Consider the following 26,247-nt stretch of genomic DNA (forward strand, 5'->3'; position numbering starts at 1 on the left):
GCCATCTTGGTACATCCGGATCGCGGGGCTGCCGCCGCCGCCGACGTGTCACGCCGCGGCGCGCGATGACGTCACACGGACGCGCGCGGCGCCCAATGGTGTTGCTGCTGCCCAGCGGCCCCGTGAAGGGAAAAGGGGGCGGGACCGAGGGCCGCGGGTTCGAATCCTGCCCTGGGCGACTGCGGGACCAAGGGCCACGGGTTCGAATCCTGCACAAGGCGACTGCGGGACCGAGGGTTCGAGTCCCGCCTCAGCCTCTCCCCGGTTCTGCCACGGCCTCGCCCCTCTCCCGTCCGGGGCTTGGGGGGGTGTCCCGTGGAGTTCCCATGTGGGTCGCGATCCCTTCGGGTTCCCGGGGTGGGTGCAGTGTCACGGGCGGCCGCCAGGGCGGGACAGAGCACCGCTGGTCCCGGTCCTGCTCCTCGGGGATGTGGGGGCGCCGATTGAGAACTGCCCAGGGCTGCTGGAACTGAGAACTATAAACACCTGACCCTCCCTTCAGTGAAGAATTTTTCCCTGATGTCCAACCTAAACCTCCAGGGGTGCAACTTGAGGCCGTTTCCTCTCATCCTGTCCCTTGTTCCCTGGGAGCAGAGCCTGACCCCTGCCTGGCTCCAAACTCTGAGAAGGTCCCCCCGAGCCTCCTTTTCTCCAGGCTGAGCCCCCCCAGCTCCCTCAGCCACTCCTGGTGCTCCAGCCCCTTCCCCAGCTCCATGGCCTTTTGCATGTTTATATACATCTATCTGTCTCCAAGATCATAACATGATTTCACATAGTTACGGGCAAGTCCAAAGATTTCACTCCCCTCTCTCTCCTAGCTCTGTGTCGCAGGTCTATTTTACACGAAGTTTTTAAGTGGGGACCCCCCTGTTCCAGCACCAGAAAAATGTCTCTCATTCGCTGGCGGTGCCCACACTGTCACACTCTGCACCCAAAAACCAGCCTTAGAGGAGAAAGAAAACACAGCGACCTAAACAAACATCTTAATCAAGGGTCATTATCAGTGCAAGAGCTGTTTCTGCAGCTTGATCATTAAAGCAGGGGAATATCCTCAAAGCCCGGTCCAAGCAAGGGAAGCAGCACTTTGATGCTGGTGTGGGAACAGCAGAGGCAGCGCTGTGATTTTTAAGGGCCTTTCATCTCCCTCTTTTGTAGGAACATTCTTAGAAACCAGCTTGTCAAATACAATTTCCCTGCACAGGCATGAGTTGCAGATAAATCCCTGGTTCTCCCTTGATATTTCCCCCAACAGGTGTAGTCTGAGGAAACATGATTTTAATTAGCTTGATTGGCTTTTTAGAAATACAGATGTGTTCTAAATACCATCAGTTGCTCACATCTGTGTCTACAGATAGAGATTTACATATCTAACCTTCTTCTTACGTATGGATACATAGTGCAAACATTAATGATGAGATCTCACCTTTGCTCTTCTCCTGGCATGTGATTATAAAGAATTGTCACATTAAGATGTTTGATCCCTTTTTACCCTGAAGTTTTCTAAGTGATTTGCTGTACTCAGCAATACAGTTCTGGACTTGAGTGACCCATTACAAATAAAAAGCACATCCTTCTCTCCTGCTTCCTCGGCTCACTTGGGGTACAACACAAATGATACTGACCTTTTTCCATTAAATTTTGAGGATTTATTCAGTCGTCAGGTTGCACACAACCATAAACACAGCTTTCTATGGAAAAGATCATTCTCTGAATTAAGAAACAGGGAAAATGGTTAAAGGAGAGTATCTGTATCCCTTACCAGTATTTTGCATTCCGTTGGCCAACTGGACAAGCTGAGTTTTATTAATTTACTCATTTAGTTGCTGTGATTATTCACACTACCTCAGCCACATTAACCCCTGTGTAATCTGAGGGAGGCCAAACCCGAGGTGATTTTGGCTCTCTTTGTACATTCTTCAGGGGGTGATTTGAGCTGCAGCAACAAATCGTCCATCAGGGTTCGAGCAGCTGTGAGCAACTTTCTGAGCAAACACCAACAGCCTGGAGGTAGAAGCAATACAGAGTAGCAACTTCTAAATGTCCCATCTAATTGAGCAGGAATAATGAAAACAAAGAATGAAAAAAAAAAAAAAAAGCCCTCCAGCATGTAAACAAATAGTTCAGGTGCACTGATTCCTCATAGCACCAACATACCTGCCATGGCAATAGCTGGTGCTAATCTTGTTTTATGCAAACACTTCTGAATCCTTCCTTTGGCATTGGATATAATTTTAGTGCTTCTCAGCCTTTTTCACCCGGAATGCTAAAACACACTTGCCGTGATCCATTCATTCCTCATCATCTTCTGGTGACAGGAGAGATTGAAATTCAGCTCTCGACATGAAGATGAGCTTGTGGTGGGACAACATGGTTTGGTTGGAGGGGATTGGGGGAAGGCAACTCCTTCTGGACAGGGAGTTGGTGGGAAAGCCCTAAGTATGGAGGGAGAGCTTGAAACTGGGGCCATTTCTCTCATTTCTTGTTTAAATTTGCCTTGATCCCAGCTGGGGACCCATGATCAACTCATGTACCCAGTCAGGAAAACAGGGACAAGGGACTGGCGGGAGTTTGTGGGTCACCAGGTGCCTTCATAAATATATGAGTAATTGGAGGCTAAACACCTAAAAACTAAATTTCATATTCTTACTCATTAACTGCTCAGAAAACCTTTTCTGACTTTTAGCTGGAATTACCTTGCAGCCAGTTTATTAGTGTCTATGCATTTGCCTCTTTCCCTGGTATTTAGCCCCTTCTTTCCTTGTTCTGTCCCTCTAACCATTCCCCATGGAAAATTAAATGCTTTGCAGCCCCTCTTCTTAAACGAGCCACATGTGTTTAGCTGCCTCTTGCAATGTCACGTTGCTTCTCACGTCCTCATAAACCCTTTTTTAATCTATTCCAGGCCAAATTTGTGCCTTGAATGACTTGAATTTCTACGAGTGACTGAGCTGTTGTACACTAGGCCAGTAGGAGAGGGTCTTACTGATGCCTCCTCAGGCTGGCACGAGCCTTTCCCAGCCTCAGTTGGACCCATCCACAGGCACAAGTGCTGGGATGGGGCTGCGTGGGAGAAGCCTGGAAGGATGGGGCTGCGTGGGAGTGTGGCTGGATCCATGAACAGCACATCTGTGAGTCACAGTGGAGGCAGACACTCTTCATTTAGCATATTCCAGATGGGATGCAGCGAGACACAACTGTGGGGAAGAGCATATCTTGAGAAACCCATCTCCAGGATGTCCCTTGGGGGGGTAATGAGATCCTCACCGTTGAACCACATCTTGCAGGGGGCAAAGGGGTTTGTCCTCAGTTAAAACACCCCTTTCATGGAGTTTTCTGGGAGTGCACCCTGGAACTTCACCTCCCTGAGCCCTGAACGTGCTGTGTTCCACTGCTGGGTGGCACATAAAACACTGCAGCACCAGCTGCTGACGGGTTGGGCAGCAAATGTCTGGTGGCCCCAGATCCTTCTGGGGCTGGATATCAGGTACATGTACACACATGCCCACTCCCTCCCCAGCCACGGAGTGGAAAATACCAGCATTCCAGGCTTATGTGATTTGGGAGGAGGTCAACGGCTCTGCTATTTATATCCAGTTATTTGGGGACTTTGCAGCTGCATTTGGACTAGAGACTCCCTGTGGGGGAGAGAAAGAATTAAATTAAATTACCTTAAAAATCTCGAGCACAGCAAGGACAGCAAACATTTCTGCGTGGTGTTTGGTCCTCTGGTGCTGCTGTTCCTCATCCCATGGCTTCCCAGTTCCAGTCTGTGCCAGCCACCACATCCAAGAGCCCAGGCCCAGGCTCAGCACTGCCTGTGAAGTAGGAAGCACTGCAGGTAACTCCTAACACCACGCTGTTCCCATAGGCACTATGGAATTAGAAGCATGTGGCTATTTTTTACCCTTCACCATCTCATCAGCCAGAAAATGCTCCTAAAAAAACTGATTAGAAAGCAAAATTTTACAGTACTTTGAACGTGCTTTTCAGAGCCCCTCCTGCCTTGCTCAGACCAGATGCCTCAAGTCAGTGAGAGTTTCTCACAAGTTAAGGAGAAATTTTCACTGTCCAAAGCCCTGCTCTGAGATTCTACACAGAGAACAAGATGTTGGGGAAGCTCCAGCACTCTGTGCCAAAAGGCAGCCCTGCAGCATTGAGAACCAGCAGGTGTCAAGCCCAGATTTCAACCGCTCCGTAACAAAAACACTAAGTTCCAGTTTTAGTAAAATCTAGATGCCCAGAAGCATCATTTATTGCAAATCAGTTAACCAAAAAAAATACATCATTTTTGCAAACTACAACTTTGCATGTAGATAGCTTTATTACAGAAGATATCTTTTCTTAAACTACACTCTAGTTTATAAAACATAGGAAGGTTCAACACCACGTGATGTTTTTATCACTCATATTAGGCGTGTCACAATAACAATGGTCTGAAATGTTAACTAAGATGAGTGCTCAGCAAGGCGCTGGGCCTTGAGAAATATCCATTTTATTTGGTGTTCTAATAAAAAGGAATGAGGAAAAGGAACCCTTTTCTTAGGTTTTCTTGATTAACTGCTCTCTATCTGCCTGTCCCATACACATATCTAGTCTTAGGGTGTCTGCTTGCCTTTGCACCCGAGTGAGTGATATTCCAACACCTCTATAAGGTGATATATTTATGATATATTTAAGACTTGCTCATTTAGATTTTTGAAACAAAATCCACCTTTTCTTTAAAAAAAAAAAAAAAAAAAGATATTTACAAACATTAAATCTGCCACAGGCTTATACTATACTTTACATGATACACAGAAAGAGTGTACACCAATATAAAAAAAGATGCATCACTCCAGGCTAACGTTACAGAACAAAATGTTAAGGTTTCACAGCACAGGCTCAGCTGTGCTGTCCTTCGCCCTCCAGTTTTAGCCAGTCCAGCATCCCACTAAAACCAGCAGCAGTGGCACTGCCAGAGGAGCTGGAGCCGGGCGAGCACGTGGTGGTGGCAGTGTTCTAATGCTTTGTAATCTCACTCAGGGTGTCTGCATTAATAGACACGCCCTCTTTTAAAATAGGCAGGCCATCCTTAAAATAAGGATGTGGTTTTACAAAGTTTATATTGGCATTTATTTCTTAAACAGTTACTCAAAGGCAAACACGAAAAAACAACAACAACAACAACAAAAAAAAAAACCAAAACCAGTAAAGATATTCAAAGTAAAATTAAGTGTCCTTTGTGTATATACTCCACAGTTAACGGGCTTGCTCTCTTGGAAATTTGGCAAATACACTTCTGTTTGATGGGGGACAGTATTCATGTTTTGTAGTTGGGTTTTTTTTTTTAGCTTAGAACCTGTTCTTACAGGTCTATAATCCTGATTTTCTTTCCTTTTTTTTTTTTAGATCATAAAAATCATTTAAATATATATATTTTTATATATATATATAAAAACAAGAGAGAACAAAAATTTCTATTATCAAGGCAAATGTACAACTGTATAATACTGAAATTTAAACAAAGATTCATGACTGGTACCATAAAATGTCCTCTCATATAACAGCAAAGGAAACATTTTAAAGTACATTTAAAAAAATTTGTTGATACTTAATTTTCCCCCCCCCTAAGGAGTGGTATTTTTAGTCAATTTTTAATTCCCCTTTTCTTTCTCACCTCTCTTTCTGAGTTGAAAGAGAAAAAAAATAAATTAATGGCATTTCAGAATCACAAATTGCTGCTTATAGCTTTACATAAACATTTCCTCTCAAATCAAACACAATGAATCCCCCCAAACAAAAGAGAACGTCCTATAAAAACCTAATTTGTCCATTTCTTGAAACACAACTGGTGTCCCACATTGAGTTCTTAACAATAGAACATATAAATAAAAAAGGCAGTGTTTTCATGTAAAGTAAAAAGTACATAAATAAATACTAAAAAAAAAAAAAAAGGAATTAAATGTGTCTTTTTCTTTTTTTTTCCTTTTTTTTTTTTTATAAAAACATATTTAAAAAGGATCCTTTAATAAAAGCATCCAAGGTCCTTTAAAAAAAAAAAAAAAAAGATCTCCCTCGAGCTTCTGACTCTCACTGAGCACCAGTGTCTCTAAAACACGTTGTTTTACTTGAAGGCTTCGGGGATGTGTCCCATCTGTGACTGCATACTCGTGGGAGGGCTGGAGATGCCCTCGGACCAGTCGGACACGTTGGAATGAGGAGACGAGCTGGACCACTGGTCCGGCGACTCCGGAGACGGCGTTAGGAAAGGGTGGTCGGGCACCTGGAGCTGGTGGCTGGGGGTGTTGTCCAAGGGGGAGGAATAACTGTGCTGGGAAGGCGGGGTTAGGAACTGCGTGGTGGTCATGGGCTGGGCGAGGGAGGACGGCAGGGACGTGGGCAGCATCTGGGAATCCTGGGGCAGGATGGTGTGCACTGCCATGCTGCTGCTGCTCACCGGCTGCATGTCGGGCTGGCTCAGCTCCGTACCAAGGAAATTCTGGCCCATGTGGCCGCTCCCGTTGGAGCCGGGGTTGTGGTGCTGCTGCGGCTGCTGCGGTGGCGGCGGCTGCTGGGGCTGCTGCGGCTGCTGCTGCGGCTGCAGGTTCTGCTGCTGGAGCTGCTGCTGCTGCATCTGCTGGAGCTGCTGGCTCTGCATCAGGTGGGGCTGGGACGCCAGCCGGGTGTTGGGCATGGCCTGGTAGCTCATCATCTGCGACAAGCTGGTGGTGGGCAGGCCGTTGTGCAGGGAGGTCATCATGCCGTGCTGGAGGTTTTGGGGCTGCTGGTGAGCCCCGGGTTGGATGTTGCCTCTCAGGGGGTTGTACTGGCTCTGGACCATCCCGTTCTGCAGCCTGGTGAGCCAGTCACACTGCCCGTTCAGCCCGGCTGCTCCCCCGACAGAGAAGCTCATCGGGGCGTTGCTCATCACCGTGCTGGGGCTGGACACGGGCAGGTGGGAGAGACGCGGCGGCACCGAATCGAAGGCCATCCTGCTGGAGCTTCCCATGGCCATATCCTGCTTCCCCGCCATGTTGAGGTGGTTGATGCTCATGTGGGCATCCGGCATGCCCGGCAGATGATTCAGGGGCATGGAAGGGGACTGCTGAAACGGGGAGGTCATCAGCGGAGGAGAGGCCACATCTGAGAGGTACCCGTGGGGCGACTCCAGGGAGTCCACTGGGGACAACACGCTGGAGTTGTCAAGCAGGCATCCTTTTCCATCCTGGGATTTTTTCCTCCGGGCTTTGAGGTCTTTGGCATCCTTGCCGTTGCAGCTCAGGCCCTTGGTACTCGGCTTCCTGGCCTTCTTGCCCTGGACGGCGGGCTTGAGGTTGCCGATGTAGCTGTTGGGGGAGCAGAGCGGGGGGGACAGGGTGGGCGCTCCCAGGGGGCCGTTGTGCAGTGGTGGGCTCCTCACCAGGTTGTACTCGTCCAGCAGCCTCACGATGTCGTGGTGCATGCGCTCCTGGGCGATGTCCCGCGGCAGGCGGTCCATGTGGTCCGTGATGTCCCGGTTGGCAAAGTGGTCCAGAAGGACCTTGGCGGTTTCGTAGCTCCCTTCTCTGGCTGCGAGGAACAGTGGGGTCTCCTCCTGGAAACCCAGCAAAAAGATGGTTAGGGTTGAGTTCACAGATTCCCCTGGCTAACACTGCCCTGAGCTCCACGCCCAACACCATCTTGTCCACAATCATCTGTCTGGTGAGATTTTGGTGCTGCTTTTTCCTACCCTCCTGACCAGAGCCTGTCCTTCTACTGATATCAAACCAGGAACCCTAAGAGTGACCCTGAACACGCTGGAGATGGCCACAAAAACACTGTACCAAACTTCCCACCAAACACTGCGTGGCCCCTCAACATCAACCATATGACCAAATCCCACAGTACTCCTTTGAGCTAATTCCAGCAACTTCATTCACAGCAGAACAATCAAATCAGAGTCTCAGTGCCAGACACTTGTCTGGCAAAAATTGCTCTTTAACAGACTCCCCAGATGGTTCTTTCCTTGCATATGTCAGCCTAGGAGACATTACCTTATTGTTCTGCATGTCCTTATTGGCACCATTCTTCAGAAGGACCACTGCAGCTTCAACATTATTCACAGCAGCTGCCCAGTGCAGGGCTGACTTGCCTGGAGAGGAAGACCATGAAATGCAACACACATTAGTGAGAGGTAAGAGTAATAGCAAGAGCAAGCAGCCCTTTCCTTCCACATGTGAGAGAGCCCGTGTTTTATTTGCCTCAGTACCTAGATCATCCACGGCGTTGACGTCCGCGTGGCAGTTGATGAGGTCGTCCAGCATTCCCTCCACAGCCAAGCGAGCAGCCAGGATCAGAGGAGTGGTCCCATCGTGCATCCGGGCATCAAGGTCTGTTGCCCTGTTCCTAATCAGGATCTGCCACAAAAAGGGACAAAGGACAAGAAACACAAATGTTAGGAGGGACAGACAGCAGACACTCCAAGTGTCCGGGTCGCAGGACCTGCAATGCCTTTTCCAGAGGTTGGGCCCTCCAGTCCCCCACTCCCAGACCAGGGATGCTGCTGTGGGGTTGCTTCAATTTTTACGACTTTCACCCCTCACCTTGCCCAGGTTGGAGCTGGAGGCCCTGCGATGAGCTCAGCTGTGTGACTGACTCAACACACAGCACCTGAAAACCCCCGAGACCGGTGGCCAAGGGATCCATTACCTGGAAGACTCCTTGGGCATCGGCCGAGACGGCGGCGTGGAGGGGCGTCCGGCCCATGTTGTCCTGGATGTTGGCATCGGCACTGGCCTCCAGCAGGCGCTTGGCAGCGTCGGAGCGGGAATACCTGGCGGCCAGGTGCAGCGCCGTCTCGCCCGTGCGGTCGGTCTGGTTGTGCAGGCTGGCGCCTTGGTAAATGAAATCCGAGATGACAGCGGGAGCATCGTCCTCCTCCTCACTGTTGCCAGTCTCCAGCCCTCCTCCGCTGCACGAGGCGATCATGAGGGGGGTGAAGCCGTCTGAAAGCACAGGGGAACCCCATGAAAAAAAAGGCTTTTTACCCTTCTGTAATGCAGGCGGATCAGCGAGATGCTCTGTCTGTGATAGATGCTTATTCTCGTGGGTGCAGCAAGGCTGTGTTCCTGACTGGTTCTAAACATCAAACACGAATATCCTTCCTCTGATATGGATCTGAAATTCCTTCGTGGTATCTCATCACTCGCTGCTTTTCCTATTTCATCTGCTAGCTTGCAGACTCCACCATGGAAGGTGCAGCTTATAAGGAAGGCTGCTCAAATCAAATTGAGGATGGTAAATAAATCTCCATTATTTCAGAGGGCAACTTCACAGATGTGGGGAAGATCAAGTGTTTGTATTAATTTAAAAGCTATTAATATAGTTAAAAACCTGAAAAAAGACTGAAATGTGCAGGTTGGTGGGAGGGGAGAAATCTACAAGTGGCACAGAGATAACCTGGGTGATTTAATAGGCACTTTCTCTGTATTCTCCGATTTCCACCTCAGTGATTAAACAAAAGAGCTCTAATGGAAAGCAAAATGCGATAAGGTCTATCTCTAAATCATGCACAACAGCAACTGTGTGATGCAGAACACGTAGCAGTGACTCTGTACTAACAAGAGGCAGGTAGGGCTGTCTGGGGCTGCTCCTCTGCAAGGGGCGAGGGAAGGTTTGAGATGAGCTGACGACCAGTGCAGAAGTGAAAGGGGTTCCACCTTACCCGGCCCTCTGACGTTGACGTCCATGCAGTCGGCATCGATTTCCCCCTGTGGAGGAGTAGGGGCCATGGAGGAGATGCGCAGGTCAGCGGCATCCAGGTGCTGCTGGGTCCACTGCCTGTGATCCGTCTGGTCGTCCGTGTCCGGCAGCATCGCCTGCTCCTCGAACTGAGGAACCACAGCAGGGAATCAGGGTGTGAGGAGGGGGCTGAGCTCCAGCCTGGGAAGCTCTGTGAGTCTCCAAGGTGTGTTTGTCACAGGCAAAGGAGCTGAGAGCAACAATGCACAGCAGCCCTGAGGGTCCCTCTGCTCCCTCTGTGACTAACCCAGCCAGTGACTGTCTGCAGCACGGAAAGGGAATGTGGCAGAGGGCTTACCCTGAACTTCTTGGTGTCCTCCTCATCACCCCACTCATTTTGGTTGTCATCCATCAGCGTGCCGTCCGAAGCATTTTTGAGGGGTCTTTAAAAATAGAACCATACAAAAAGTTACCTCCTCTGTAGGAACTGTCCCTGAGTGCCTGTGTCCATGTGCATGCACGAACTGAAAGAACAATCAACCAGGCAATTTCCAGGAGGTTCCCCTCAGATTGCCTTTCATTTTTTACCAAGTGCAAACAGATCATGAAGCATTTAAAACCCTCCTCCAGATGGGAACACTGTTTTCCCCATGCAAGACTTTAAGAACCCTGATTTTTCTCCTCCCTGCTACACCAACACGATGAACTAGAGGACAAAACTCCGATGGGCTCTTTCAGAAGAGCCCCGAGCAGACCCACCGTGTTTAATGTGTGTCAGCAAGCAAACTACTCACTTCAGTCCAACGGAGTCCTCCCCAAGTGGTTCTCGCCGCTTCTTCTTGCTCGACTCTGTCACTTTGAAGCCTTCTGGGAACCAAAGCTGCCCATGCTCCCTGCGCCGCTTACGAGACACCAGTACTCCCAGTCCAATGAAAGCAAGCAAGACCAGTGCAGCCACCACCACGTACATAGGATACAGCTGGGAGTTCGTCGCGGGCTCAGCTGTTTCACCTACAAAACAGTGGGGCACAAAGAGATGCTGAGACATTAAGCTGCATAGCAAACCAGGGACAGAGTGGAAATGAAGGAAAATTAGTTAATAGAGGTACCTAAGTCTGATCTAAATCAGCCACCACCCCCCCTCCCCAAAATAAGGTCATTTTATACGCTATTAATCAGAATTGCAAACTATCGGCAAATTCTCGGCTGCACAAGCCAGCCTGCACCAGGAGACAGCTTCACTTTTTTCTCCTTTAAGGAAAAGGATTAGCAAACTTCAAATCATTGCGCTTGCATTGAGCTGTTAAGACAAAAGGATTTAGGGGGGATTTTCAAGATACAAACTTCAACTCCTTGCATGTCACTGATTGATTGGGGCTGCTTGGGTTTTCTTTTTCTTTTCTTTTTTTTTTTTTTTAAAATAACTTTTAGAGTGATAATGATTTTGAAATAAAACCCAGACTAAGAAAAAAACCACTAAACTGGTTTTGCTTTATTTTTTAAGAAAAGACTTCCAGGAAAAGAGATGTGAGGTTTATTAAAACCAGACTGTGTTCAAATGCAGCCAATTGACAGATAACTAAACCCAGGTAAGGATGGAAAGTTTTGGTTGCTTCTCTTCCCCAGCTGACAAGCTGTACTTACTTTTAACAGCTTCTATTTTGTAGGGTATGTTCAGGTTGCCAAGGGAGGCCAAGGCACCCAGGAATGCTGCCACATCAGTTGCACTCTGGAAGCACTGGGAGGACGACTGGATGCACTGGCGGTTATCAATTTCCAAGTAAACGATGGATCTGTGGGAGAGAAAAGTCGATAAGGAACAGGGAGCAATGACCACACTGAGAAGACACAAGAGCCCCATCTCCCTTCCCTCTTTAACCCCCCATCAGTGGGAATTAGAAGGTGGGAACCCATCTCCTTGCTTCCCTGTGGCCCAAACCCTGCAGCTCCCACTCATGTTCTATTGGATTTGCCTCAATAAATACTGTGAAATCCAATTCTTTATCTACAGGAATGGAAGGGAGCCTCCACTTCACAATGTTTTAAAATTACCTAGACACTACAGTATCTTAAATAATGCTGTTTGGGAGCCCTCAGATCTTCTCACATCAGTTTCGCTGCTCTAACTCCTTTGCTTTCAGTGGTTTTTGATTAAGCCCACGGAGAGGGAGCAGGTTGGATCTATATGTTTACACCAAAGATCTCCAAACACAGTTTGCAGTAATTGAGTTTTACAACAAAGCTCTAGAAAGCATTTCCCAGGGAGAAACTGAGGCTTAACTTAATGACTTCCTGAAGTCAGACAGTCGGTCAGGCCAACCTCTGCTTCCAGGTCCCACCCAGCCCAGCCCTGGCTCCCAACAATACACAGGACTCCTTCAATCGTGAGAGTCGGCGCAGCATTGTATCAGGGACTCCTGAATGATCCCTCGATTTTCCCACATGGGAGCAAAATCCGGTTTCTGTTCACACAGAAAGCAACTTCCAAATACAATTATCTGGCCTACATCCTTCCCTTTATAGCGTGTTACTATTATGAACACAGAAAACAAGTGCTGCTCAGTGAGGAAAGGATCCCACTGGTCCCCCTTACCCTCTGATGTCCATCTGATCGAGCTCCCTCTTCTGCCTCCTGCCAGCCCTGGAGTAAAGGCTGCTCTTCACTTTGTTGATGACAGCACTGGACATATCTGACCAGTCCTCTGTGGACCTCTTGATGTAGTGTTTTTTCAGCTCCTCCTCATTGCCATAATATGGAAAGATCATATACTCTCCCTTGGGGTTCTTCTTGAAGACCACGTTGGTGTGCAGCACTCGGCTCAGCTCCCTCAGGAAGTTGAAGGAGTTGTTCTTCAGGTTCTCTGGGGTGATGAGCACCACCACCACCAGTGTGCCATCTGCCAGCTTCTCTGGCATGTTGTTTGCACAGTCCAGACCATCCCATTCGCACTCAAAGTTGTTGCAGCCCTGGTCACAGTGGCCATCTGAGAAGTGATCTTTGCAGTACTGGTCATAGAGAGGGCTGGGAGGAAGAAGAAGAAGAAAGGCAGGAGAATGAATTAGACCAAGTACTGCACATATCACCCATCTGCTCAGAAAAGCAGTGGTGGTCCACAGGGACCTCGCTTCTGTATAAATATGCTTCACTCTGATGGACACTAAACCAGTTTACACAGAAAGCATTCACCTCTGCAGGTGAGATGGCAGCTGTTAAATTGCAAATCGCAATTTAGATGACAGAAAAAAAGAGAAATTACTGTGACTCAGAGAAGACATGGGGACACAGAATAGTTACTCAGACCAGAGTTGGTCCAGGAATCTGGGATTAAGTTCATGCTGTTGCCAAAGACAATGTTTGGGAAATGTTTGGATGTTAACATCATCATGTTTCCTGGCTGCTCTTCCATCTGGGGTCTCCCTGCCTTGAAACTCACTGTGTTACTGCTGTGAGTTGGACAATTCACTTCTATGGAGTGATACAGGCAAGGACAGGGAAGCCATCTGGAATGAGCCAAACCCAGAGAACTTCTAAGTGGATATAAATTCAGTGAGACTACAGGGAAGCATGGTTGCTTGCTCATAGGCAGCAGAACAGAATGCAGAGAGTGAACACAGGTCTGCATCCAGGAGCTTTAGCAGATGCAAGCAGAAAATACCTCCAGGTGATCAGCACATCAGGAGGTCTTGTCTATAAAACAAGAGGGTCAGTGAGCAAGTCACTTACTTGCACTGCCCCTCGTATTTCTGGCAGTCAAATCCATCGTAGAGGCAGCCAGCGTTATTGCACTGGGAATCACACTTGCCATCGTTGAAATACTTCCAGCACTGCAGAGACTGGGAGCAGTTCTTCCAGGGATCGTTGAAATTGAGGGAGCAGTCGCCCCCGTCCCAGCCACAGGCGTGGTTGTTGCACTTCCCGTCGCAGATCTTGTTGCCGGCGTACCCCGCGCAAACCGCGATCTCGCACTTCTCCTCGATTTTGGGCGGGATGATGTCCTGCCCGATCCCACCCTGGAAGTCGAAGTCGAGGATGTGGCAGTTGAGGCCGTTGAAGTTGGCGGGGCAGTTGCAGCGGTAGTAGGGGGAGGCATCGCCGAAGAACTCGCAGGTGCCCCCGTTGTAGCAGGGGTTGGACATGCAGGGGCTGCTGGCCGGGTACTGGCACTCGGGGCCCGTGAAGGCCGGCGCGCACATGCACTTGGAGCTCTTGTGCATGGAGATGCAGGTGCCGCCGTTCAGGCAGTGCAGGTTCCCACACGTGCGGGAGTCATTCTCGCAGGTGGCGCCCACGAATCCCTGGGCAGGGGACAGCAAGGAGGGAGTCAGAAACGCTGATGCTGTCCTACGAGCAGCCTAACCCATGTGTGTGTTCTGGGAAACCCAGGGAATCAAGGCATGGCTCTGGTGCATCCTCTAAGACTAGTGATAAGCAAGAATAATCTAGAATGTAAACCCTGTTAGAGAATCGCCTTAAAATAAAGTGAGGTCTCCAAAGCTACCTGCTCCACTTTTAGGTGGTGCAAATAACAGTCAGCTAGGAAGAGCCAGTCCTACAGAGCTGTGCATGGTACCTGCAGGCTGTCTTCTCTCTGACCCTATCACAGTGTCCTTGCAAGCACGTGGGGTGTGCAAATACAGACATGTCCTGCCCGTGAGCACCCACAGCAAAGCATCCTCCACTGGCTATTCCAGCTGGGGAAGCCTCAGGGGCTAAACTGGCCCCTTGACCACCCCTTGAGCACAGGGCTGGCTTGCAGGGCCTTTACAAGATGCCATGCTCAGAGCTGGAGAGGAGCAGGTACCTACCGGGGGGCACTTGCAGATGAAACCACGGCCAGTGTTGCTGGCAACAGCACACGTCCCACCATTTCTGCAGGGTTTGCCTTTACACCCGTCCACCACAGTGTCACAGCGACGGCCTGTGAGGGAGAGGAGTGTGTGAGGAGCAGAGGAAGGCGCGGGGATGCCTGGGGGGGCCTGGGGGCTGCAGGGCTGGGCTCTGGAGAGGGGGGACACACGGTGCTCACCTGCATAGCCAGGTCTGCACTCGCATTTGTAGTCGTTGACCCGCTGCACGCAGTTCTGGGTGCCGCGGGCGTCGCAGGGGTTGGACAGGCACTCATTGACGTCTCCCTCGCAGCGCTCCCCTACAAAGCCAGGGGGGCAGATGCAGCTGTAGCCCCCTACCCGATCCTTGCACTTGCCATTGTTAAAGCACTTGGGCCCCAGGGTGACAGGATCAAAGAAAGGGCTGCAGTCATCCACATTGATCTCACAGTGCACCCCTAGAGAGATGGGGGAACAACCCACACAGCTCATCAAACAGTGTCGGGGTGCCCGGTGGTCCCGTGTGCGAGCCTTCCCTGCGGAGGGGCTGAGCCTGACCACGGCAGTGGCAGCCTGAGCCCCAGCTCGGGCAGGGGGGACGCGGCACCGCGCGGCCAAGGCCGAGGCTGCGTGGCCTTGATGGGTAAGCCCGCGAGCGAACACCAACCTCCACCACTGCGCCTGCTGCTGCTAACCCCAGCAGCTAATGAGCAGAATCCAAGGATATCTGCACTCAGCCCACTAATGCCCCAGCCTGGGGAGTTAATTTACCTTGGGTTCCTCTGGGGCAGGAGCATTTGTAGGTATTGATGAGATCGATGCAGGTTCCTCCGTTCTGGCATGGGTGGGACAAGCACTCATTGATCTCCTCTGAGCAGTTAACTCCATGATAACCAGCCACACACTGCAAGGAGGGAAGAGGGGAACTATCAGAGAGGTTCCCTCAATTCCCAACTGGCTGCAGGAGCACAGCCAGCACCCCAGCCTCCAACTTAGTGAAGGGGCACAGCACCAGCCTGAAGCCAGGGCAGCTCCTTGGGCAGCAGGAAGGCACTAACTGGGAATTTTTCTCTGGGTGTCACTGGCCCCCATGGCACACACCTCGCAGGAGTAGCCTCCCAGGTAGTCTGTGCAGGTGGCTCCGTTCTGGCAGGGGTTGGGGGAGCACTCATCCACCTGCTCCTCGCAGTAGCTGCCAGTGTAGCCGGCCTGGCAGCGGCAGAAGTGAGTGTTGCCAGTGTCTACACAGAGCCCTGAGTTCCTGCAGAGATGTGCTACATCGATACCTGTCAGGGAGAGCAGAGTGAGATGCAGGGACCTTGGTGACACACACATACCACTAGGCCACATCCCAGCCATCATGCATCCCACCAGGAACCACAGCCAGGACTGCAGCCCAGGGTGGTGCATGTTGCAGCAACCCTTGAGATCACTCTGGTTGTGCCAAAGATCCCCACCAAGAGAACTGACCCCAGCCTGGCTCTGTGAGACCACACACGGCAGGGACATACCTTGCTGCTTGGCAGCCACCTCGCAGGAGACACTGGGGACGTCGCAGTAGAGCCCTGTCCACCCGCTGTTGCACTCACAGCGGTACAAGTTGTTGGTCTGCCAGCACTTGCCTCCATTTTTGCAGGGAGAGGAGTCACACCAGCGCACCAGGTTCTGGGGGAGCAGAGCAAGAGATGAGGGTCAGGACCCAGCAGGGCTTCTGCAGGAGTGGAGACTGCAGTGACCCCCCAGATCCCCAGGGCAGCATGCAGAGGTGAGCACTGCCCGAGGTTTCTCTACCTGGCAGTTGAGCCCGGTGTATCCCTGGGGACAAGTGCACTTGTACGTCCCGTAGCTGTCCTGACACGTGCCCCCATTCAGGCATGGCTTGGAGTCACACTCATTGATGTTGTGCTCGCAGTAGCTGCCCGTGAAGCCGGGCAGACAGACGCAGGTGAAGGTGTTGATGCCATCCACGCAGGTCCCACCGTTGAAGCAGGAGCTGGGAACACAGACATCACATCCCAGCGAGTCACCACTGGGTAATCTCCACACCAAAGCCCCCACCCACCAGCCCAGGGCTATGGGGCAGCAGGGGGACCTCAGCCCTTGCCCCAGCCATGGCAGGGCTGTACCTCTCCGTGCAGTCGGGTGTGTTGTTCTCGCAGTGGATGCCGCTGAAGCCGGAGGGGCAGGTGCAGGTGTAGCTGTTGACGCAGTCGGTGCAGTTGGCCCCGTTCTTGCAGGGGTTGCTGGCGCACTCGTTGATGTCCTCCTCACACTTGGGCCCACGGAAACCAGCCAGGCACTCGCAGAAGAACGTGCCAATGCCATCGGAGCAGGAGCCACCGTTGTGGCACGGGTCTGGAGAAGGAGGGATATGCATGTGAAGATGAGATGGGTCTAGGCACAGTGCAGCAGCCCAGCTCAGGAGGTGCCCCACAGCACTGTCCCCACACACATTCCCTGGCTGCGTGGAGGGATGGGACTGAGCCCAGGCACTGGGCAGAAGCTAAACCAGCCCCACGAGGAGACTGGGCACAAGGAGGGCACATGGGACACATTATCCCCAGCCTCCTTCCTCCTGCTCCCATCTGGCCTTAGACTGACACGGCTTGTCCGGGATGTATTTGAGGTGGCCCAAAAGCCTCAGCAGGGCTCACAGCCCAGCCCAGGCTGCAGTGGCAGCCCATGCACAGGGAGGAAAATCCCAACACAAGGAAGGGGGATGAAGCTGATGGCTCAGGGCCGGGCTGAGCATGGCCCATGGGGCAGCCCCTGCTCTTACTGGGCTTGCAGTCGTCGATGTCGGTGTCGCAGTTGCGGCCAGAGAAGCCGGTCCTGCAGGCACAGCGGTAGCTCCCGTTGGTGTTCTGGCACGTGGCCCCATTTCGGCAGGGGCTCTTCACACACTCATTGATGTCAATCTCACAGGTCTGACCTGGGGACAGAACAGGACAAGGGCCATGAGGGCTGGAGGTGCTGGTGAAAGCCCCGGGGACGACAATGATGTCTTGGGCACTGCTCACACCAGAGACAGGAGCCCTCCCAGCAAACTGCCCTTGCCAAGGGGTGTAGGCAGTGGCTGCCTGGCTGAGCCATGGGGCAGGTCAGGACCCTCCCCAAAGCCTGGCACCATGCAGGGCTGCTCCCTGGCCATGCCCCCTCCCCTCTGCCTTTCCCTCCCTGAGGGGAGCAGGGTGTGCTGAACCCCCAAACAGTCCATGCCCATACCTTGCCAGCCAGGGGGGCAACTGCAGGAGAAGCTCTTGTAATCTTCCGACTCCCGGCACTCGCCACCGTTCTTGCAGGGGCTGCCAGCGCAGGGGGCCAGCACATCCTCACAGGTGGCTCCTGCACAGGCACAAGCACCCACTGACACCCCCTCCGAAACAACGGGTGGCCCAAGATCCTACTACTCCTGTTCCCTGCCCTGGGCTGCTGCCAGCTCTGGGGGAGGTTCTGGGCTTCCCCACCACCCCAGGGCAGCCCAGCTGGGACCGTCTCCTCCATCCCTGGTCGCCCATGACCCCACGTCTCCCACGAACCCTTTAAACCCTGGCAATCCGGGCTGCATTAAAGCACTGCACACTTCCTTTGGCAGGGAAGTGCTGCTCGGGTGTCTTTTCCCCCCTTGCACTCCCTCCCCCCTGTCCCTCTCCACCGCTTTTCCTGTTTACGTCCAGCCAGGGGACACGTTCCCTCCGAACCCTTATCTTCCCTGTCAGCCAGTATCTCCTGAACTGGCCTTTTGCTATTTTCCAGAGCCTTCCCCTCCCCGCCTGCCCAGTCCCCGTCCCCCCCAGGGGTTTCTATGGCCACTGCCGAGGGCAGGAAACGGCTCATGGCTTCCTGCAATTGTGCACCGGCTGCGCCGCTCTGCGCGAGCGGAAGCGGGAGGCCGGCAAACAGGAATTGGCTCAGCAGAATCCCCCGGCCCCTCGGCCTCGGCTCGCTCCCTCCAGCGAGAGCATCGTGGCTGCAGAGCGGGGCCACCAGCACTGGTGACCCCCTTGGGCGGTGGGGTGTGAGCGGGGCGGCCACCGGGTGCTGCTGCCCCTGAGCCACCAGCACCCTGGTGCCCTCCAGAAGGAGGAGGAGGATAAGGAGGGAGGAAGCTGTGTCTGGCAGCTTCCCAAAGCTCCTGCAAATTTCCTCCAGCTGCGCTGTGGAGAGGGGAGGTGGAGCCGTGGCTGTGGGCAGCCCCACGGCAGGGCAGTGCAAGGGAAGCCTCTGTGCTTGGTGCTGGTTTGTTGCACGTTCAGAGGGACCAGTTTGGTGTCAAATGTGAAGCAGATGCCCCACAGAGCTGTGGTGGGGCACAGGGTGCCCCCTCACCTGTGTAGGGCAGGAGGCAGTTGCAGGTGTAGCCAGCGACATCATCGATGCACGTGCCCTGGTTCAGGCATGGGTTGGAAGCACATTCGTTGATATTGGTCTGGCAGTTGGGGCCTGTTTTAAGAAAAATAGATAAAGTCAGCTGTGATAGAGCTGCATGTGCTGGTGGGAGGGGGCTGAGCATACAGTGGGGACATGGTGACAATGGTAACAGCCCACTCATTGCTCTGGAAAAGCCTCCTATGCTCAGCCCCAGCCAGGAGTGCCCAAACTTTGCTGAAGGTACCCAGGCTCGCTGCACTGCCACAGCTCCCAGACAGACCTGGGGCTCCACCGCTCCCACAGTGAGGCCTCCAGCCCACCCAGCATCATGGGAATGCCCACTCACAGCTCTCCCCCAGACACCAGCACAGGGGGGACAAGGTAGCATCCCTGGCTGCACCCCTAGAATCATGGAATCACAGAATTGTTAGGGCTGGAAAAGCCCTCTAAGACTATTGAGTCCAACCAGCACCACAATGTTCATCACTAAACCATGTCCCAAGTGGCATGTTCACATGCCTTTTGAACACTTCCAGGGATGGCAACTCCACCATTTCCCTGGGCAGCCTGTTCCAGTGCCTGGTCACCATTTCCCAAGAAGAACTTTTCCCAAATATCCAATCTAACCCCCTCTTACCGCTGAAGCCCTCCCTGCAGGTGCAGATGTAGCCGCTGGTCATGTCCTTGCAGGTGCCACCGTTCATGCAGGGATTGGATTCACACTCGTTGTTGTTAATGTCGCAGTTGGTCCCACTCCAGCCTGGGTCACAGTCACACTTGTAGCTTTGGGGAAAAATTGGGGTATAAAGATCTGGTCCTCCAGGCTACACCAGCCATCATTTACCCAGCAAATCCTGGCCCCTAATCGTGCCACTGCAGGAATATATCCGACAGCGCTGGCACAGAGCATGGACAAGCACTGACTTGGGGGACAGATGCTCGCCCTCCTCTAACCCCGACTTTGCTACCCCAGCAGCCCCTGTGCCTTCCAACCTACCCATTCAATCCATCATGGCATTTTCCATGGATGCAGGGGTTGCTGTTGCACTCGTTCACTTCAGACAGGCACTTGGGGTCGTGGAAGCCCTCGGGGCAGAGGCAGGTGAAGCCGTTGATGCCATCCTTGCACGTGCCCCCGTTGTGGCAGGGGTTGCTGGCACACTCGTCGATGTTGATGTTGCACATGCGCCCTGGGAAAGGGGGAGTGAGGAAAAGTTACCCCATGGGATGCACAGCATGGCAGGGGGGTGCATTCTGCCTCACCTTGGATCTCGGGACACACGAGTGCCGGCCGCAGAGGAGCGGGCTGCCCTGCAGGGAGGGTGACTTCACACCCTGCATTGCCTGCCTGGCTTAATTAAACGTGACTGGGAAGAGGCCGTGCCCTGGGCTCATTTGGTCCAGGAGGGAATACTGAAGGGGGGCAGTTTCAGGCTGTAACCCTACCTGCCGTGGCTGACAAAGCCAGGCTTTATTTCGGCTCCCAGTGGGCCCGAGGACAAGGGGCCGTAGGGGCGGGGAGCGGCGGGGGCTGCTCCCATCAAAGCCCTCCACCATTTGCAGCAGCGATCAAACAAACCAGTCGGACAAGGCAGCAACCTGATACCCATGGGAGTGGGTGCAGCGGGAGTCGAATTTGCGGCACCAGACACCCCTTTGATTTCACCCTGAGCCAGGGTCACCCTCCTGAACAAGCAGGAGCGCTGGAGGGTGCAAAACCTCCGGCGAGTGAGATGGCAGCCTCCCCCCTCCTTATTGCACCCCCCTCCTGGTGACATGGGGCACCAGAAGCTGCAGGTCCCCAGGGTGTGGCGGTGGCTGCCATGCCCTGCTCTCACCTGTGTACCCCGGCTCGCAGGTGCACTCATAGCCATTGATCTTGTCGATGCACTTGCCGTAGTCACAGGGGCTGCTGGCACAGTCGTCCAGGTTGATCTCACAGTTCGGTCCTGGGGAGGAGAGGGGTGTTGTTAGGGAGTCTCAGGCTCTGCTGACACAGCAAAACGAAGCCCCCTGGCACCAACTGCTGCTGCCGCCCCACAACAAAGCACCTCCTCCATAAGCAGCTCCCCGGCTCCCAGCTGGGGTGCGGTTCCTGCTGGATCCGGGCACCAAACCGGGAAAACTCGCCCTCACCCAGGATGCCCCGAGCCAGCCCCAGCACCAGGGCGGCTGCTGTCGGCGGCTCAGGGCCAACCTGCCCTGGGATGGGGATGGGAACGGGATGCTGCACCGGCACAGCCGACCCGTGTGGAGCCCCAGGGGTTCCCTCCCGCTCACCCGTGGTCCCTTTGAGGCAGATGCAGTTGTAGGCGTTGTTCCTGTCCTGGCAGGTCCCCCCATTTTTGCAGGGCTGGCTCTGGCACTCGTTGATGTTGATGTCGCAGCGGTGGCCCGTGTAGCCCGGCTGGCAGAGGCAGGTGAAGGAGGCGATGCCGTCCTTGCAGGTCCCGTAGTGACACGGGTCGGGGTCACACTCATCGATGTCGATCTCGCAGTGAGCACCTGTGAAACCTGCCACCAGTGGGGAGGACACAGGGTGAGGATGAGGAACACTCCTTCCCATCCTGGCCATGTGTGAGGCAGTACCCTGGGATGGCTTTACCTGCCCACCTGTCCTTCTGTGAGCCCCAGGACCCCCGGGAGCAGGGTGCAGGCAGGGAGCACCCCAACATGCCGGTCGGACCCCGGCTCGGGGGCTTTGTCCCGGGGTGCACAATGACCTGCATTAAGCCTCCTCGGCTCAGGAGCGGGGCCCCGCGCTCGCCCGCGGCTCGTCCCGGAGCGCACAGGGGGGGCTGGCCGCAGGCACCCCCGAATAATAACCCCCCCGGCAGATCCTATTCTCCTGGCCGGCTCCCTCCCCGCCGGGTTTGGGGGTGGAGAGCCGAGGACAAAGTACAGCTTTGACTAGACCCCGCCAAGCCCACATAGCAGCTTTTCATCGGGGCTTGGCATTAGCAAGACACTAATTAGAGGCCATTCAGCTGGAAGATTTCTGGCGGGAGCTGCTCCACAAAAGAGCCACTGTTTGCCACCAGGGCTCAAGTCATCATTTTGTGCAACTGCTCCTTGGGTTTCGGTCGGCGAGCCCCCATGGCCCTGCACCTTGCGTCCCCATAGAGGCAGCTTTATTCCCTCCTTCCTGCCTTCCCTCTCGCTGCCGCCTGCCGCCGAGGCGGGAGCACGGTGGGACGGCTGCTGCGGGGCCACACCTCACGAGTGCTGGGCTCTTAGACCTGGCTCTGGGGCTCCACTCGCTCCAACGACACCCGGGACAGGGACAGTCCTGCCTCGCAGGAGTCACATCAGCAGGGACCGACCCCTGATGGAAGGTCTGGGGACAACCCCCACAGAAGGTGCTTGGAGAGGAGGGCACTTAATAATTCATCAGTGTGGTTTTATGGCACATCGCAGGGAAGAAGGTGGCTTGTTCCTGCCCAGTGGGGCGGGACCCCTGGAGCCCCCCAGGATGCAGGATCCCCTCACCTTCGGTGCACTCGCAGCTGTAGGTGTTGGGGCCGTCCACGCACTTGGCGCTGTTCTTGCAGGGGGTGCTGGCGCACTCGTCGATGTCGAACTGGCACAGGTGCCCGTTGAAGCCTGGGACGGAGGGAGAAGGAATGGAGGGAGAAGTCACGTCCCTGCGCAGCGGCCGGAGCCGCCCCAGCCTCCCCCGCCGCCGGGCAGCTCCCGCCGGGCCCCCCGCATCCCGGCCGGGGCGCCGGGTTTCCATGGGGACGGCTGCTGGGGGCCCTGAATGTGGGGCTGCGACCCACCATTGAGAGCATCTTATTTACATCTCTAGAGGAGCAAAGTCTCTGAACTTCAAAACCTCCTTTCACAGATTAACCGTCTCCCCATTCTCCGCTCCACCCCGTGACTTTGACACCGCATTCAAAGCCGCTGGTGCAGCCCCCCCGGCCCCTGGCCCTCCTTCCCAAAGAGGGGCCTTTTCAAGTGCAAAGCCGTGGGGTTTAATCCTCCTTCCCCTCTCCCATGGGCCAGAGTTGGAGTAGCACTGCCAGAGTGGGGCTCAGGCCCTCACTGCAATGGAGAAACCTCCCTCCAAAAGAACCTCTCCGCATTTCGGAAGGCTCTAAAATTTAAGGAGCCCATTTTCGGCTCCTTCTTGGCTCAAGCCAGGATGCATCCTGGCTTTGTTTCTGCCACGTTGGCAGTGAGATTTATGCCACGTACCAGTGGGGCACTCGCAGTGGAACTCGTTGATCTTGTCGAGGCAGTTGCCGTTGTGCAGGCAGGGGCTGCTGGCACACTCATCCGTGTTGATCTCACAGTAAACCCCCTCATAACCTGCAGAGACACCCAGCACCATCAGCACCACAGCACGGGGTGGGCACAACATGCAGGATGGGTGGGTTACACCTAGGCACATCTGGTCCATCTTTAAAAGGCAGCTCAGAAGCTGTTCTACAGGTGGTGGGACCTGAAGCACAACCTGCTCCATGGTTGTCCAACCCAGATCTCCATGCCTTGGCTCAATCCAGGACAGCAAGGTTGGCAAGAGGAGTCCAGTGCAGGGCTGATGGTGCCCAATTCTCACCTCCTGTGCCCCCCAGGCACTGTGGGAGACCACACAGTCTTTACCAAGCTCTTTCTCTTCAGTGCAGCCCCCAGGCACTCAGGAGCTTCTCACCCAACCCAGCACTGAGCTGAAGCTCAGGGGCACCCAGAACCTTCCCGCTGCCCACCCCCAGCACCATGGCCAGTCTGCAGGGGTCTGCAGAGCTGCCCACCCACCGGGCATGCAGATGCACTGGAACTCCCCGATCTGGTCCAGGCAGGTGGCATCATTCTGGCAGGGGTTGGAGAGACACTCATTGACATCGATCTCGCAGCGAGGGCCCGAGTAGCCCTGCAGACACTGGCACTGGAAGGACCCTTGGGTGTTGATGCACTTCCCTGCATGCTCACATGGGTTGGCTCCTGCAACACACAAGCACAGCTCACAGAATGTGCTCCTGGCTGCACCAGCACCTTCCCCAGCCGTTCCACATGGGCTCAGCCCCAGCACTCACCCAGAGAACACTCATCCACGTCCTGGTTGCAGGCTGGCCCCATGTACCCCGAGGGACACGTGCAGATGGCTTTGCCATTGACGGGGTTGGTGTCGCAGTTGGAGCCCTCGTTGCAGGGGTTGCTGATGCAGGCGTCGTCCAGGTGGCACAGCAAACCTGGGCAGCGAAAGGCAGGCGCACGTCAGGGGCGATGGGCACACAAGTCACGGTGAAGCGAGACCTCAGCAAGGAGCCAGGGGACATGCAGGGAGCTGCCACCCTGCACTGCAGGCAGGGGACAAGGAAGGGCTCACCCGTGCGGCCGTGGGGACACTCGCAGTAGAAGGAGGCCACCCGGTCGTGGCAGGTGGCCCCGTGGAAGCAGGCGGCCATGGCGCAGTCGTCGATGTTCTCGCTGCAGTCCTCGCCCGTCCAGCCGTTGACACAGACACAGTTGTAGCCGCCGTGGTTGTTGTGGCAGGTGCCACCGTTCTGGCAGGCGTTGGGCATCAGCTGGCACTCGTCCACGTCCTCAGTGCAGTACTGACCTGCCAGGGGACAGGGCACCTGCGTGAGGCCGGCGCTGCCCCCCTCCCGCAGGCTCTGTAAGCAGGACAGTTCTGCCCACCCAGCCCCTGGCACCCCCCAGGGCAGGACCTGTCCTCCCAGCCCAGCCCTGTGCCACCCTCACATCCCTGCATTACCTGTCCACTCGGGCGGGCACTGGCAGTTGTAGGTGTTGACGCCGTCCACACAGGTGCCCCCATTCTTGCAGTTGTTGCCTGGGCAGTCGTTGATGTTTTCCTCACAGTTCTGACCCGTGAACCCTGCACAGAGGAGATGTCTGTTGTGATGCCAACTGGCTGTGCCACCATCTCAGCCCCCACCACCCCCTGCCAATGGCAGGTTGTTCATTATAAGGTGCTGAGCGTGTGCCAGGTGCTCCCAACTCGTCTTTGAAGCAGCTGTCTGGTTTCATCCCCATCTCTATCCCGCCTCTGCCAGAGGCTGGTTCTGCTGGAGCCTGGAAGGCAGTAGCTTCCTCTGCTGATGAGGGCAGACAAGGTATCCCTGTGCCAAAGCCCCCAGGTCTGGAGACACTTGCCCCGGGCAGCAGAGGATCTGAGTCCACGGCATAGCTGGAATGAACCAGGGCTGCTCCCACGAAGGCTGGTGGCACCCAGTGCTGAATCACCAGCTTTTAATTTTCACTTGTAAAGAGCCTCAGCAGCAGTGCTTGCCCTGGAGGGGGATCCAAGTCCCTGCCAGGGTGAGCCACCTCCCCACAGGGCACTGAGCTCATTCATCCCAGCCCACCTCTTGTGTGGGGAGCCCGGCTGCTTGGGTTTGTTATCACCCCCACCTGATTGCACAGCATGCATGGAAACTCTGCCTCCCCCAGTCTCTCCACCAGAAACAAAGCAGCCAGGCCCTTCCCAGGGCACCTGCCAAGCCACCCTCTGATCAACATTTCTTTAAAGAGCTGCATTCACTCTATGGCCCCCAAAGCCCCTGACCCAGCTGCTGCCCAGGAGCTGGGGGTCAGGATGGCAATGCCAGCCCACATCAGTTCCCCACAGTGTCCATCCAGCTCCCCCAGACTCCCCAGGATATTCTGCAGCTCCAGGCCAGGCTGCTCCCTGTGCAGACAGCTCAAAATGTTACCGCCACAGGTAAGGAACGGGTGCTCAGACTCATCCTCTATGGGATCCCAGACCCTGGCCCAACTGAGGGCTCTCTCCTCGCCCTCTCCACGTTTTTCTCTCCTCAGTCCCATCACATGGGGAGCAGCCACAGGTTTTTATGATTGCTGGTAGGAGCCCAGAGCAGACAACATTGATTTACACCTCATTTTTAAGCAGCTGGGCTGAGACTGAGCAGCAGTAACTGGCAACGTCCTAGATACCAGGATTAACTCATTTTGAACCATCCCAATGAGTAATTAGTGCTGCAATTACTTTAAACTCAGGGTTACATTCTACAGCGATGGCACGATAAAACAGCCCAGATTAGTTTAACTTGAAGAAACCCCGCACGGCCAGGCCTCTCTGGGAATGAAAAGGGGTCATTGTTCCGGGTCTGCTGCACCACATACCAGCGTATCAATCACCCCTTATCATGAGGAACAGCCCCCCAGCCCTCCTGCCTCTGCCCGTGGCTGCACAGCTCCTGCAGCGAGCCATGTGTGATGGTGGAGGTGCCATCCCGCTGGAGCAGGGGCTGTGCCACCCCACGGGAGGTGAACCAGCTCCTGCAGGATGCAAATCTCCTGGAAGCAGCCCACTGAGCCGCAGCAGGGCGTGGAAGAGCCGATCCTCCCAGGGAGCAGGGA

The 26,247-nt window shown here is 54.2% G+C and overlaps 1 protein-coding gene across 1 annotated transcript in view; it reads right to left on the minus strand.

Annotated features, from left to right (window-relative positions):
* Positions 1 to 4,217: 4,217 nt before the first annotated feature.
* Positions 4,218 to 26,247, minus strand: part of NOTCH1 (notch receptor 1) — a 43,708-nt gene continuing 21,678 nt past the window's right edge. Inside the window, exons 5-34 of the mRNA XM_032708503.1 lie at positions 24,620 to 24,742; positions 24,230 to 24,463; positions 23,937 to 24,092; positions 23,659 to 23,844; positions 23,098 to 23,211; positions 22,387 to 22,500; positions 21,178 to 21,411; positions 20,736 to 20,846; positions 19,895 to 20,087; positions 19,535 to 19,680; positions 18,856 to 18,969; positions 17,752 to 17,871; positions 17,306 to 17,458; positions 16,653 to 16,881; positions 16,318 to 16,519; positions 16,038 to 16,191; positions 15,628 to 15,812; positions 15,298 to 15,430; positions 14,727 to 14,984; positions 14,506 to 14,618; positions 13,424 to 13,995; positions 12,293 to 12,721; positions 11,344 to 11,492; positions 10,494 to 10,710; positions 10,058 to 10,142; positions 9,683 to 9,848; positions 8,668 to 8,963; positions 8,228 to 8,375; positions 8,013 to 8,110; positions 4,218 to 7,573 (exon numbers count right to left, since the gene is read on the minus strand). Coding sequence (XP_032564394.1) covers positions 6,104 to 7,573; positions 8,013 to 8,110; positions 8,228 to 8,375; positions 8,668 to 8,963; positions 9,683 to 9,848; positions 10,058 to 10,142; positions 10,494 to 10,710; positions 11,344 to 11,492; positions 12,293 to 12,721; positions 13,424 to 13,995; positions 14,506 to 14,618; positions 14,727 to 14,984; positions 15,298 to 15,430; positions 15,628 to 15,812; positions 16,038 to 16,191; positions 16,318 to 16,519; positions 16,653 to 16,881; positions 17,306 to 17,458; positions 17,752 to 17,871; positions 18,856 to 18,969; positions 19,535 to 19,680; positions 19,895 to 20,087; positions 20,736 to 20,846; positions 21,178 to 21,411; positions 22,387 to 22,500; positions 23,098 to 23,211; positions 23,659 to 23,844; positions 23,937 to 24,092; positions 24,230 to 24,463; positions 24,620 to 24,742 — 6,902 coding nt within the window. The 3' untranslated portion in view covers positions 4,218 to 6,103. The remainder of the gene's footprint in view (positions 7,574 to 8,012; positions 8,111 to 8,227; positions 8,376 to 8,667; positions 8,964 to 9,682; positions 9,849 to 10,057; positions 10,143 to 10,493; positions 10,711 to 11,343; positions 11,493 to 12,292; positions 12,722 to 13,423; positions 13,996 to 14,505; positions 14,619 to 14,726; positions 14,985 to 15,297; positions 15,431 to 15,627; positions 15,813 to 16,037; positions 16,192 to 16,317; positions 16,520 to 16,652; positions 16,882 to 17,305; positions 17,459 to 17,751; positions 17,872 to 18,855; positions 18,970 to 19,534; positions 19,681 to 19,894; positions 20,088 to 20,735; positions 20,847 to 21,177; positions 21,412 to 22,386; positions 22,501 to 23,097; positions 23,212 to 23,658; positions 23,845 to 23,936; positions 24,093 to 24,229; positions 24,464 to 24,619; positions 24,743 to 26,247) is intronic.

This window comes from Chiroxiphia lanceolata, chromosome 21, assembly GCF_009829145.1.
Source record: "Chiroxiphia lanceolata isolate bChiLan1 chromosome 21, bChiLan1.pri, whole genome shotgun sequence".
NCBI lineage: Eukaryota > Metazoa > Chordata > Aves > Passeriformes > Pipridae > Chiroxiphia > Chiroxiphia lanceolata.